The following is a 14,325-nucleotide window of genomic DNA, read 5'->3' on the forward strand; positions in this document are numbered from 1 at the left end:
CGATCGGTTTGCGCCAACACCGATCGGCCAACAGGAGGAGCATGGAGGAACAACAAAGCACCAGAAAGATTATTAGAAACCATAAGAAACCAAGACGAGCGTTCGGTCTCGACATCACTATTTCGGATCAACACGAGAAACTTTCGACAAAGTAAAAACTACACGTGAGACGTCGTCAACAAGATAAGTATTTTTTGAAATATGAATATTTCATAAAATATCTAATTGATAATAGATATTATAACAACTATTTTTATGTTAAATATATAGTATAATCCATAATATATTATATGATATATGATATATAATATAGTACATAACTATAAATATAGTTATCTAATTATTATAACCGAAACATTTTCTGGCATGATTCAAATAGTCAAATAAATTATTGTGTTAGAGATAACTATCAACAACAATATTATAAAATCTCGAAACGGTTTTGATACCTTGTTTATTATCTATGTTATTTATTCGATGCAATTCATAATATCTGGTAACCGAAACATTTATTATACGGTTATATACCATGATATATATCATCATGAGAATTTCAGCAATGAACATCTTGAACAAATATATATCGAAATCCACGCCATCAACTATGCAAGTGCAGACTAAGATCTAGTCATAAACGAACTTCATGCTTAAAGTATCATGGAATTCAATTAACGAAGGGGAAGTCTCCTATTGCAAGCACTGATTGCCAATTTTGTCAGCAAAGTTCATAATTAACGATCAAGTCCAAGACCGAGCGGTAAATCCCTCTCGGGAGAGAGGTAAAACCCTCTCAAAGACAAACGGTAAATCCCGTTCACTAGGAAACAATCCTAGCTCAAAACAGAGGTAAAACCCTCTCAAAGCCGAACGGTAAAGCCCGTTCCCTAGGAAGCACTCCTAGGTCGAAGACCGAGCGGTAAATCCCCCTCGGGAGAGAGGTGAAGCCCTCTCAAAGACGAACGGTAAATCCCGTTCACTAGGAAACAATCCTAGCTCAAAACAGAGGTAAAACCCTCTCAAAGCCGAACGGTAAAGCCCGTTCCCTAGGAAGCACTCCTAGGTCGAAGACCGAGCGGTAAATCCCCCTCGGGAGAGAGGTAAAGCCCTCTCAAAGACGAACGGTAAATCCCGTTCACTAGGAAACAATCCTAGCTCAAAACAGAGGTAAAACCCTCTCAAAGCCGAACGGTAAAGCCCGTTCCCTTGGGAGCACTCCTAGGTCGAAGACCGAGCGGTAAATCCCTCTCGGTTAATGTTGAAGGTCGAGGGGTAAATCCCTCTCGGTTAATGTTGAAGGTCGAGAGGTAAATCCCTCTCGGTTAATGTCGAAGGTCGAGAGGTAAACCCCTCTCGGTTAAAGTCGAAGGTCGAGAGGTAAACCCCTCTCGGTTAAAGTCGAAGGTCGAGAGGTAAACCCCTCTCGGTTAAAGGCGAAGGTCGAGAGGTAAATCCCTCTCGGTTGATGTTGAAGGTCGAGAGGTAAATCCCTCTTAGTTAATGTGGAAGGTCGAGAGGTAAATTCCTCTCGGTTAATGTCGAAGGTCGAGAGGTAAACCCCTCTCGGTTAAAGTCGAAGGTCGAGAGGTAAATCCCTCTCGGTTGATGTTGAAGGTCGAGAGGTAAATCCCTCTCGGTTAATGTGGAAGGTCGAGAGGTAAATCCCTCTCGGTTAATGTCGAAGGTCGAGAGGTAAACCCCTCTCGGTTAAAGTCGAAGGTCGAGAGGTAAACCCCTCTCGGTTAAAGTCGAAGGTCGAGAGGTAAATCCCTCTCGGTTAATGTTGAAGGTCGAGGGGTAAATCCCTCTCGGTTAATGTTGAAGGTCGAGAGGTAAATCCCTCTCGGTTAATGTCGAAGGTCGAGAGGTAAACCCCTCTCGGTTAAAGTCGAAGGTCGAGAGGTAAACCCCTCTAGGTTAAAGTCGAAGGTCGAGAGGTAAACCCCTCTCAGTTAAAGGCGAAGGTCGAGAGGTAAATCCCTCTCGGTTGATGTTGAAGGTCGAGAGGTAAATCCCTCTCGGTTAATGTGGAAGGTCGAGAGGTAAATCCCTCTCGGTTAATGTCGAAGGTCGAGAGGTAAACCCCTCTCGGTTAAAGTCGAAGGTCGAGAGGTAAACCCCTCTCGGTTAAAGTCGAAAGTCGAGAGGTAAACCCCTCTCAGTTAAAGGCGAAGGTCGAGAGGTAAATCCCTCTCGGTTGATGTTGAAGGTCGAGAGGTAAATCCCTCTCGGTTAATGTGGAAGGTCGAGAGGTAAATCCCTCTCGGTTAATGTCGAAGGTCGAGAGGTAAACCCCTCTCGGTTAAAGTCGAAGGTCGAGAGGTAAACCCCTCTCGGTTAAAGTCGAAGGTCGAGAGGTAAACCCCTCTGGATTAAAGTCGAAGGTCGAGAGGTAAATCCCTCTCGGTTAAAGTAGAAGGTTGAGAGGTAAAGCCCTCTCGGTTAATGTCGAAGACCGAGAGGTAAACTCCTCTCGGTTCCTGTTGAAGGACGAGCTGTAAATCCAGCTCGGTTAGTGTCGATCGTTGATCGTCAAACGTCGATCGTCGAGCGGTAAACCCGCTCGCTTATTGTCAAAGACCGAGAGGTAAATTCCTCTCGGTTCCTGTTGAAGGACGAGCTGTAAATCCAGCTCGGTTAGTGTCGATCGTTGATCGTCAAACGTCGATCGTCGAGCGGTAAACCCGCTCGCTCATTGTCAAAGACCGAGAGGTAAATTCCTCTCGATTCCTGTTGAAGGGCGAGAGGTAAATTCCTCTTGGTTCATGTTGAAGGACGAGCGGTAAAACGCCATCAGTTTGTCGTTACATGGAAAAAGTTCTAAAAAGAACTCTCTTCAACCACCGACAAGAGCGGCAGAAGCTCACCAATACAACAAACACACCCTCCCTCAAACTCATAAGTCCCATAGTTAACCACGGCTAAAGCCAACCGCTTAACTCGGACTTGGGGGGCATAATGTATAGTATAAAATATTAACCGAGTGGTTACAAACAACCAACCGGATATTCTGGTAATCTGTTTATATCTTATTCTGTTTATATTTTATTGGGCTTATATCAGCTCAGGATCCATGAGGTAAATTATAAATACAAAGCCAGGGCCAAAAGCCAGGTACGTTCCACTTACTCTACATGACTCTCAAATACTCAATAGTGATAACCATTCACTAAATATTCAACCAAGAGCCGAGACTCTTCAAATCACACGCCTAACTTGGGCGTCGGAGTACCTTTTGCAGGTACATCCCCCTCGTCAAGAAGGAGACCGATCGGTTTGCGCCAACACCGATCGGCCAATAGGAGGAGTTTGGAAGCGAGCGAGCGACCCAGACGCGTCAGCAGGTTAGTCTCTCGGTCCCTAAAAGTATCTACCGAAACAAATTTCATAAAAAAAGTTATAAGTACTGATATTATATAAATCCTTTGAATCAGATAATTTATCCAGAAACAAATGATAATATCTAAGTGGAACATTAAGCTTAATGGATAACATTGAAGAGTGGTGTAGGTGGAGTGGAGCCAACAACCACAATAATGCATGATGCATAATGCATAATGCATAAAGAGTATCTTTACATTTTATATAATACTGCAGAATTGTGAGGCGATGGTGGAATAAATATCTGAAAATATTGAATAGTATAAGTAGCAGTAACCTAAGCTCTAAGTGCTTCTTCCACTATATCAACCAATATCTCAGTGGGTTTCTTGGTACAAATCAAGCATCTAGTATCTCACATACTTGTGCATAAAAAATAATAAAAGACAAAATATTTTTTTTTTAAAATATGTTAAAGGAAACTGATTTTAATTAATAAAAAAATACTCAATACATATTTAATAAAAAAAATAAGTGGAAAAGCTTTTCTTTTGAGAATATAATTTAATTACTGGCATATCGTTTGTTATGTTTGATGACAATTTAAAATGAAATATTTTTTAAAAAATTTAATTAATAGAAATAATGTCAATTTAGTGTAAAAATTCATAAAATTATGTACAAAATAATAATGATAACATTCACTCTTATTCCTTATAAAATTTTAATTGCAGGTTTAATTATTCAGTTTTTTTTAAATAAAGTACTTTTTGATTTTTTTTAATATGTCTTATAATTATTTGAATAATTAATAATAACTTTATTTACTCATTTAAGTAAGATTATTAATATTACGTTTAACAATTAATTTTAATGTATTTTATTTTGACAAATGTTTTTTTTTCATAATTAGATAATATTATATCAGTGATGGAAAAGATATTAATTTCAAAAATTAAGTAAAGAATTGCAATTATAAATTTGAGGGAATCAAAATTATACATTGGTAAAGTTATTGGAATCAAAAGTGGCTTTAAACCAAATGATAAATTTATATAATTATATAATACTTTTAAAAACAAAAGAAATTCATATATACATATAAAGATGAATTAATGTTACGCTATTCATTAACTAAATTCATATAACTTGTTTATCATTTTGTAGTGTACTAAAGTAGAGTGAGAGTCCTCATTTTCCACATGCTCATCCATGATTGAGAGAAAAGCAAGGGAATTATTGGCATTTAGGTTATTTTTAATTGCACAGCATGGAAGAATCCTATGGTCAAGATGTTAATGTATACTTACTTCTTAACTGCTCATCATGTTTTGTCCACTGGACCACCATCAAAACAGAAACACACTAGAAAAGGGTAAAAACAAACTAATATAACAATAATCATTTATCTAATCCTTTGTTTACTCTTACAATTAGAGCTGTCAAAATGGGTCACTACTCGTGGACCAACTTGGCCCATCACGGGTTTGAAAAAGCTGGGCTATGTTTGAAAGAATTGTATTTTTTTATGCGGGTCAGATTTTAACCCGGTTCATTTAAACCCGGCTCATGCGGGTTGAACCCGTGGTGGACCGGGTTGGCCCATCAACCTAATTTTATTTTATTAAAATTTAATTTTAATTTTATAAAAAAATATTTATTATTTTGTTTTTCTTGAAAATATTATTTAAGTTTCTTATTTTCAAAATTAATTAAACACCATGTTGGGAGTGAGATTTGGGAGTGAGATTTGGGAGTGAAATTTGTTTAGATTTGAGTTATAGAAAGATTGTAATTTTTTTTATTTTAAAAAAATTGTAATTAAGTGAGCCAGTGAGCCAACCCTTTTATCCACCAATCCGTGGTGGGTCGGGCTGTGTTTGAATTTTTTTGGCTCGCTAATAAATGAGTCGGGTTAGGTTGACTCTCTAAGTGACCAACCCGTGGTGGGCAGATCAGATGACCCATTTTGACAGCTCTACTTCCAACAAATAAATGGTAATGTTTTTCATTTAAGTTAATTGAAATAACATTTTTATAATTAATTATGGTATTAAAAATATTATTCATTTTACAATGGTTTAAATATGTTTTACTTCCTAAATTTAAGTAAAAGTTAGAATTAATTTAAGTTCCTCATATTTATAATTGTGTATTTAATCTTTTTAATTAAATTTTGTTAGGTTTATTTAATATTTCTAACACTTTTTCGATTAATACTGAAACGTTAAAAATATTTTTACTTCAAGTTAATTAAGAAAACATTAGAAAATAAATTTAACAAAATTTAGTTAAAATAATTAATTATATGTTTTTTTTTAAATTAGGAGATTAAATTATATTAAAGTGTTGGACATAAATTATTTTCAATTTTCATGTTTTAAGACAAAATATATTTAACTCTTTTACAATTCTAATCTTATACTCGGTTGTATTTTTTCTTTAAAAAATAAATAGAAAAATAAAAAATAAAAAATAAAAGTATTAAATAGTTATTAACCTTGATTTCTAAGTGATTGGATGTATTGAAAAAGATCCTATCAAGTTTTAAGAATATCATAATGTTCAATTTTGAATTTTTTTATTCCTAGTTTGAAAGCTAAGAGTCTAAAATGAGGTATATGCAGATATTATACTTACTATATCTCTTATCTTTCAACTTCATCTTTTTTATCAAATTCATCCTTATATACTAACTAATGTGTGCATACTTATTAAATTATGTATAAACACTTATCACATGAGATTTTATATTATAAATTTAATACAAATAAATTTATTTCAATCAACTAAAAAATATGTATTAGAGCTAATTAATTTCGTAAATTTTATAAAAGTAAATATATCTTTTATTACAAATTGACCTATGTTATTATTCTTTTGTAATTTTAATTAAAGTTCTCTTGAATTAGTTGTACATACCTTGTTTATTACTATACAAATATTATTAACTAGCAATCAATCAAAATAATTAATCACTATATTAGTTAAATTAAATATCATTTTATAAATTAAAATTTATTGGTATCTAAAACAATTTCTACTATGAAAAAAAAATATTATTAATTTGTGAATTAAAATTAAAATTAATTTCTAATATTAATTATCAATATTTTAGCTACTAACTAGAATATTAAAGACCAATTTAGACTTAACTTTCAAACTAATTATAATTATTTATTTATAATAATATTATTTTATTATCAATAATTATAAAATGATATTATATTAACTCTAGAATTAATTATATTTTAATATTTCTTTTGTAGTGTATAATTAAATTCTTTTATATTAAATTAATTTTAAAAAATGGTTGACGTGCCTTCAATGTGATGAGAAGTACTTAAAAAGAACTATCACCAAAAATTATTTATTTACAGAAGAAATGTAATGATTGCAAGCTAGTTTTTAGAAATAGTGGATAGATAAAATAATTAAAAGAACCATATCCACCAAGTATGTTTTTTTATAAATATAGTTTAACAGTATAGATGTTGTAGGAATTGATTGTGTTTGATTTATTATTTCCATAATGTTCTTGCAACTTACACACTCACACTTAGTTGGGATAGTACATTTCCACAAGCAATGCCACTTTTCTTTGTATATAAGTACACTCCAAACTTTTTTAAAGGTGAAAATATGACATGTAAAGTAAACAGTGGAACAAAATTATATATATATATATATATATAGTTAGAAGTTTAAGTAAAGTGACAGTAAATCCATTTTTTTCTCTCTCTTAATAATATCCATAATAAAAGAAAGAGGTTGTATATTATCTATTCTGATACATTAAAGAATTACTTTGCCTAATAAATTCAACAGTTTAGCGAAAAAAATGAAAAAAAAAAGATTAAAAGAATTCTTTTTTTTTTCATTAATAAGATTAATATTTTTATTCATTAGGTAATTATATTTTCCTTTGGTGAGAAATCAAGTAAGAAAGATTTGACATTAATATTTTAGTTTGAGTGTGTCATGATTTTATCTTGAAAAATATGTCTGATGTTTCTCTTATCGAATTTTCTGATAGAAGCATTGAAATAAAAGGTATTTTTTCATTTTGGTTAAATATGTTTTTAGTCCCTAAACTATTGGTCGTTTCTGGTTTTTGTCCCTCTTTTAAAGTAAGATACAATTTGGTCCTCATTCTTTTCGAAACTGTTCGTTTTAGTCCCCGGAACTTTGGTTAGGACCAAATTTTTAAATAGTGTTAATTTTCGAGGACTAAAACGAACGTTTTCGAAAAGAATGAGGACCAAATTATACCTCACTTTGAAAGAGGGACGAAAACCAGAAACGACCAATAGTTTAGGGACTAAAAACATATTTAACCCTTTTCATTTTTGTGAAAAATAATTTTAACAGGATCCTATGTAGTTCACCGTGTGCAATTATACATCCAACTACTACAGTTTATTACATTTTATTTTAATGTGTTATTATTTCATTATATAATCAAATAAGTTGAATGGGTTCAAATTAATGCTGTGACGTATTAACTTAGTTAAGTTTAGATTGGTGGGAAGTGATTGAATTTAGTGGGATAAACAGAAAATCTAAAGCCAACCGTTGCTTGTGTTTATTGAATTAATTAAATGAAATAAAATGAAGCAATCTCCATGGCCCATGAATGCAAAAACAACTAGTTTTATAGATGTTATAAATGATAGTTAATAATATTCCTGATTTGATAGAACACATTTCCTAAACTACTTTTAGTCATCTTTATTAGAGAAAATTTATAGAATTAAAGGTAAAGGTATTTTTTGAATAACAATATTAGATCAAATTTGAAGATAAACATGGTTTTTTTTTATCTTCCTATAAATCATTACAGAATTACATAATCTTTCATTTTATCAAAAACTTCAGTGCTTGAATTCATTTTGTATATTTAATAGAATTAAAATAAATTCTCATAGGGTGTAATATCTTTAAACAAGAGAATGGTGATTTTATTTTGTTCTTTTTACATTTTTACGAGAAAAAAGTTATAATATATATAAATTTGTTAACTTTTGCTATACTTATTAAAAATTTGATATCAACATAGTTTTATATGGATGAAAGTGTACATTGCGTTTCCATTACACTGTTTTTTTCATCCCTTATTATCATTCCCTTCCAATTATTGGAAGATAGCTTAGCTTGGCCCGCAGCCAACAATATATAGCAACTTTCCCTGTGTTTGTGAAGCAAATTGGAGAGAAGGCTGAGACTAAATTCTGCTAAAACCTGAAATGGTGGAGCGAGAGCAAGGTGACAAGATGAATATGGTGATATTCAAGTCCCTTCTGATTTCTTTGTTGCTGGTTTTCTGTAGCAGACACACCGTAGCAGAAAAGAAAACCAATCACCACTCTAAAAGCACATACATAATTCACATGGACAAATTCAACATGCCATCAAGCTTCAATGACCATCTCCTCTGGTATGATTCGTCACTGAAATCAGTGTCAGAGTCAGCAGAGATGCTCTACACATACCAACATGTAGCTCATGGCTTCTCCACAAGGCTAACTAGCCAAGAAGCAGAGTTACTCTCAAAGCAACCCGGAATTCTCTCTGTCATCCCTGAAGTTAGATACGATCTTCACACAACTCGAACACCAGAGTTTCTGGGGTTGGGGAAAGCCATCACTTTTTCACTGGCCTCTGGAAAACAAAGCGATGTGGTTGTTGGAGTGCTAGACACTGGTGTGTGGCCTGAGCTAAAAAGCTTCGATGACAAGGGTCTTGAGCCAGTTCCAAGTAGCTGGAAAGGTGAGTGTGAGAGAGGTAAGAACTTCAACCCATCAAACTGTAACAAGAAGTTGATTGGTGCAAGGTTTTTCGCCAAGGGCTATGAGGCGGCGTTTGGACCCATCAATGAAAGTACAGAATCAAAGTCACCAAGGGATGATGATGGCCATGGAACTCACACCTCAACAACAGCAGCAGGCTCTGTAGTTGCAGGAGCTAGCCTCTTCGGCTTTGCTAATGGGACGGCAAGAGGAATGGCCACACAAGCCAGAGTTGCTACATACAAAGTGTGTTGGCTTGGAGGATGCTTTTCATCAGACATAGCTGCTGGTATTGACAAGGCCATTGCAGATGGTGTCAACATCCTTTCCATGTCAATTGGGGGAGGTTTGGCGGATTACTACAGAGACACTATTGCGATTGGAACCTTTGCTGCCACTGCCCACGGAATACTGGTTTCCACTTCAGCAGGAAATGGTGGGCCTAGTCAAGCATCTTTGTCTAATGTGGCACCATGGTTAACCACAGTTGGTGCTGGAACTATAGACCGTGACTTCCCTGCCTATGTCACCCTTGGAAATGGGAAGGCATACACTGGGGTGTCCCTTTACAATGGCAAACTCCCACCTAAGACTCCAATTCCAATTGTGTATGCCGGTAATGTAAGTGGTGATTCAGAAGGAAGTCAGTGCGGCAAAGGTAGTTTGATTGCTGCAAAAGTAGCAGGAAAAATCGTGATTTGTGACAGAGGAGGGAATCCAAGGGTGGAAAAGGGTCTGGTGGTGAAGAGTGCTGGAGGCATTGGGATGATACTAGCAAACAATGAAGATTACGGGGAAGAGTTAATAGCTGACTCTTATCTCCTTCCCGCACTAGCTTTGGGCCAGAAATCCAGCAATGAGCTAAAGAAGTATGTTTTCTCATCTCCCAATCCCACAGCTAAACTTTCGTTTGGTGGCACCCAGTTAGGGGTTCAACCATCCCCAGTGGTGGCAGCTTTCAGCTCAAGAGGGCCCAATTTGCTAACACCAAAGGTGCTCAAACCAGACCTGATAGCTCCAGGAGTTAACATCCTAGCTGGATGGACAGGTGCAGTTGGACCAACTGGTATGACTGAAGACACAAGGCATGTGGAATTCAACATCATCTCAGGCACATCCATGTCCTGCCCCCATGTCAGTGGGTTAGCTGCCCTTCTTAAGGGCACTCACCCAGAATGGAGCCCTGCAGCTATAAGGTCTGCCCTCATGACCACATCTTACAGAACCTACAAAAATGGGCAAACCTTAAAAGATGTTGACAATGGCCTACCAGCTACACCGTTTGATTTTGGGGCTGGACATGTAGATCCAGTGGCTGCTTTTGATCCTGGCCTTGTCTATGATGCCACCGTGGATGACTACTTGAGCTTCTTCTGTGCCCTGAAATACAGTTCCTATCAGATAAAGCTTGTTGCAAGGAGAGATTTTACTTGCAGCAAAAGGAAGAAGTACAGAGTGGAAGATCTCAACTACCCATCTTTTGCTGTTCCTTTTAACACGGCTTTTGGAGTAAAGGGTGGTTCTCAAAAACCAACCACTGTTCAGTACACAAGGACTTTAACAAACGTGGGTGCCCCAGCAACGTATACAGTTTCAGTGACGCAGTCTCCCTCGGTGAAGATTGTGGTTCAACCACAAACACTTAGTTTCCGTGAACTAAATGAGAAGAAGAGCTACACAGTTACGTTCACGTCTTCTTCAAAGCCTTCTGGGACAACCAGTTTTGCTTATCTAGAATGGTCTGATGGGAAACACAAGGTTTCTAGTCCCATTGCTTTCAGCTGGACTTGACACTGATTTTTAAAGGCCCTAACTCTGAATTACCTGTTGCAAACGCGGCTGAGTTCAAGAATAATCGTTTATCTATGTTTTGTTTTGCTTTCGGTCCAGCAAAGGGGTATGATGTTTGTGTCTCTTGCTGTTCTCTGAAAATTATAAAAGAATGATTGTACAGTAAAGAAACAGGGTAATGGACTAATGGCTTGTCTGAATTAATGAATAATGGCACTGAATGGTAATTCGTATTTACTAAGCTTTTTGGTCTTGTTGGCGCGTACATGACAGGTTTATCTATCAGACGGTTTATCCACTGCAGGCATCCCAATCCCTTTACCAGCACATTTAGATTTCTTTAGGTAATTTAGTAGTACTGATATGTAATAAGGAATAAAAATATGAAGACCAAAAACTGAAGTGCTAAGGCATTTGCTCGGAAGTTTAGTTGTATCCTCTTAAAATATCTTTGGACAAATTTCTCTAAAAATATTTATTGAAGAGAAATATAATTAAAACAAAATATTTTTCCAGTGAAAAATTAATTTATATTTAGTTTAATTTTATAAAAGTTCTCTCGTGAATTTTTCTAATTTTTTGTTTTTTTTCAGAAGTCGTTCCAGGAATAAGCTTATTATTAGCGTCAAGAATTGAGAAGACGGTTACACTAGCTATTACCACACTGACTTGATTAGATTGTTACCTTCAACTTCATATAGAAAGCTTAACAAAGAAAAAAGGGGGATACAGCTCAACTTACCCTAAACTTCATCTAGTTATGAGCACTCTGTAGCCTTAGACTTGAAAACAATAGTTTTTTCTGAATTCCATAGTTTGAAAAGAAATCCTTCGTTATTGACTATGGTGATCTTTCTTGAATCATGGTGATTATGGCCAAAGACTTCTGAATTTAAACGACACCACGTAACGAAATTAACATATGAAGTTGAGGATTTCAATATGATTCCAACCGTATTCTTACAGTATCATTTTTAAGTTACAAATGCAACAACAATGTTAGAACACTTTTGACTGTGATTAAAATCAAACCATACACCACTCCATTTAATATCCTCAACAGTTTCGAAAAAACACTGCATGAGATTTCAGTCATTCCTTTGATTTAAATATATAAAAGGGACAAAAACTAGCATCAATGGTGAAATCAATAACTGCAGAGGGTGCAGTTCTTCTAAACTGCAGAACATAAATTTCCTACATCATTCAGGGTCTTCTACAGACTGGCAGACAGGAAGGTAGTACGTATCTAGCTGCCAATATCTTTGTTTCACACCTTCCCAAACTTGTTCTCCTAAACAATCCTTAACAGGTAATGGAATTAATTGCGTGGAATACCCCAAATTCTCAAGCTCAAGTGATACCAAATGGCAGTAAACAACATGGAAAAACGCATTACTGCCGCAGAGGCCATTGAAGAATGAGTAGATACCACCAGGCTTCAATAGTGTTGGGAGATGTTGGTGGAATTCCCTCAAATCATCGTAGTACTCCCCATAGGTGTCAAAAAATATTCCTGAGCACAATTCATGCCGTTGATCCAAATCAGACATAACCCAGATAAAACTCATCACGCATAATACACATATTCAACAACAATGATAATAAAGCCTAATTTTCTACTAGGTGAGAGGTCAGTGCATTGATTGCATGACAATATAGAAAACAGTTAAAGATCAAATTCCCAAAGAATTGGATACATTTGATACAAATAAATAACACTCCCAGATTCGAAACTGGGTCTAACTCAACTCCAAAAGCTAAAAAATTAAAGATTTCCCTCACTATATACTATAAACTTTGGTTGTGAGAATGGATAAAGATCAATTAAGATAGGGTGTCTGGTAGGATAGAAAGAACAAAAGATAATTAAAAAAAAAAAGAAAAATACTGTTTCCTATTTATACTCATCTCTCTATCTGTATCCTCATCTCTTCTCTATTTCTCTTCAATTAAACACCTTTAACTTTCATCTTATTTATCAAATATTTCCACTCCACCAACTGATTTACATCCAACCTATTTCTCTCCTCTCTATCAGTCACACCCTTAGTAGCCATATCATTACAATATGAAATCTTCGATACACTAAAAAATGAACTCAGCAGATAATTTGGTAACAGGTGGACGGTCCGTTTGGGGGAGCTATCAGCTTAAAATTAGATATTAAGCTTAAATAAATCCAAAAAAGTGACTCAAATAAAGAAATTTAGCAGACTCCATAGCCAATATAGGATCTCCAAAAATAATTAAAAAAAAAATATTCGTCTGTTTTAAACAAAAGAAAATTGAATATATTGCAGTGCTAAATTAAGTATCAACGTCCATGGAGATAAGAATTAGAAATTACCATCATATGTTTCAAGCTGAGACAGAACATCCTGCCATCGGCCAAAAACTATCTTCACATTTTCCTTCTGACCCCAACCGGAGCGAAGCATGCGTTGATACACCTCCGGATGAGCCTCAACGATGGTGTGTGATGCAGGTGCATACTGCTGAATGGCCGAATCCACGAGCCCCATTCCGAACCCAACATTGAGCACGTGGCCCCCTCCCGAACAAACAGCTTTGGCATGAGCCTCCATCAACGGCTTCTCCCACGCCATCATCACAGCTTTGCTTTCAGAGTCCATGAGCTTGTCTTCACTAAAACTCACTCTATCTTCCAAATAATCGACACCAGAATCTTCGCTCTTGTTTTCCTTCCTCGCAATTGTTCCCAGGATCAGTTCGGCCTGAATCCCTGGCAAATTGATACGAAATCAGATCCCAATAGGCAAATAGTACTACTCGGAATGGAAAAGAGGAATGTGTACCGGCGTTTAGAAGAAGGTCGAAGGCTTCGCTGTGACCTTCCTGCATGGCGTAGTCGCCGGCAGAGAGGCCGGAGGGAGAGAGGCCGTTCCAGGGAGCGCCGGCAGAAAGGAGGAGAGTGAGGACGGGTGCATGGCCTTGCTTTGCGGCGTGCATAAGAGGGTTGAGGCCCTCGCCGTCAAAGTGGGTGACATCGGTGCCGGAGTCTATGAGAGCCTTCACTCTCTCCGTGTCACCCTTTCTGGCCGCCTCGCACAGTTGCTCCTCTGCTTCCTTCATCTTCTTGCTTCCAACCTCAAACCCTCACCTTCCACTCTAAAACCTTTCTCATTTCTTCTTTATTATAACAATTTTCGTATTTATTTTCTATTTTCTACATTAATATTGGATAAAAAATTATGAAAAAGAAAGTTTTTGGTTTTACAACATATTAGGAATTATTTTTTAAGTGTGCTTATAGTTTTATAAGATGAATGAGTTTAATTTTTATTACAATATTATTTTTTAAAATTTTGAAGTCACTTTTACTTTTTATAAAATAAAACAAAATTTGGTATGCATTATTGAAAAAAATACCTTTACAAAATATAAATAATTAATTCCATATATT

At 35.7% G+C, this 14,325-nt stretch overlaps 1 protein-coding gene and 1 pseudogene across 1 annotated transcript; one reads left to right on the plus strand and one right to left on the minus strand.

The window, feature by feature from the left end:
• Positions 1-8,404: 8,404 nt before the first annotated feature.
• On the plus strand, positions 8,405-11,139 carry LOC124843169 (subtilisin-like protease SBT1.7 pseudogene; annotated as a pseudogene).
• Positions 11,140-11,918: 779 nt separating this feature from the next.
• On the minus strand, positions 11,919-14,043 carry LOC124843175 (ankyrin repeat family protein). The gene is made up of 3 exons (XM_047319833.2): positions 13,718-14,043; positions 13,249-13,644; positions 11,919-12,414 (listed from the first exon to the last, which is right to left on the minus strand). The coding sequence occupies exons 1-3, from the start codon at positions 13,992-13,994 to the stop codon at positions 12,101-12,103; spliced, it is 987 nt and encodes a 328-aa protein (XP_047175789.2). The 5' UTR covers positions 13,995-14,043; the 3' UTR covers positions 11,919-12,100.
• Between the last annotated feature and the right edge of the window lie 282 nt (positions 14,044-14,325).

Source organism: Vigna umbellata, chromosome 2, assembly GCF_029865625.1.
Source record: "Vigna umbellata cultivar VRB3 chromosome 2, Vumbellata_1.0, whole genome shotgun sequence".
In the NCBI taxonomy this organism is placed as follows: domain Eukaryota; kingdom Viridiplantae; phylum Streptophyta; class Magnoliopsida; order Fabales; family Fabaceae; genus Vigna; species Vigna umbellata.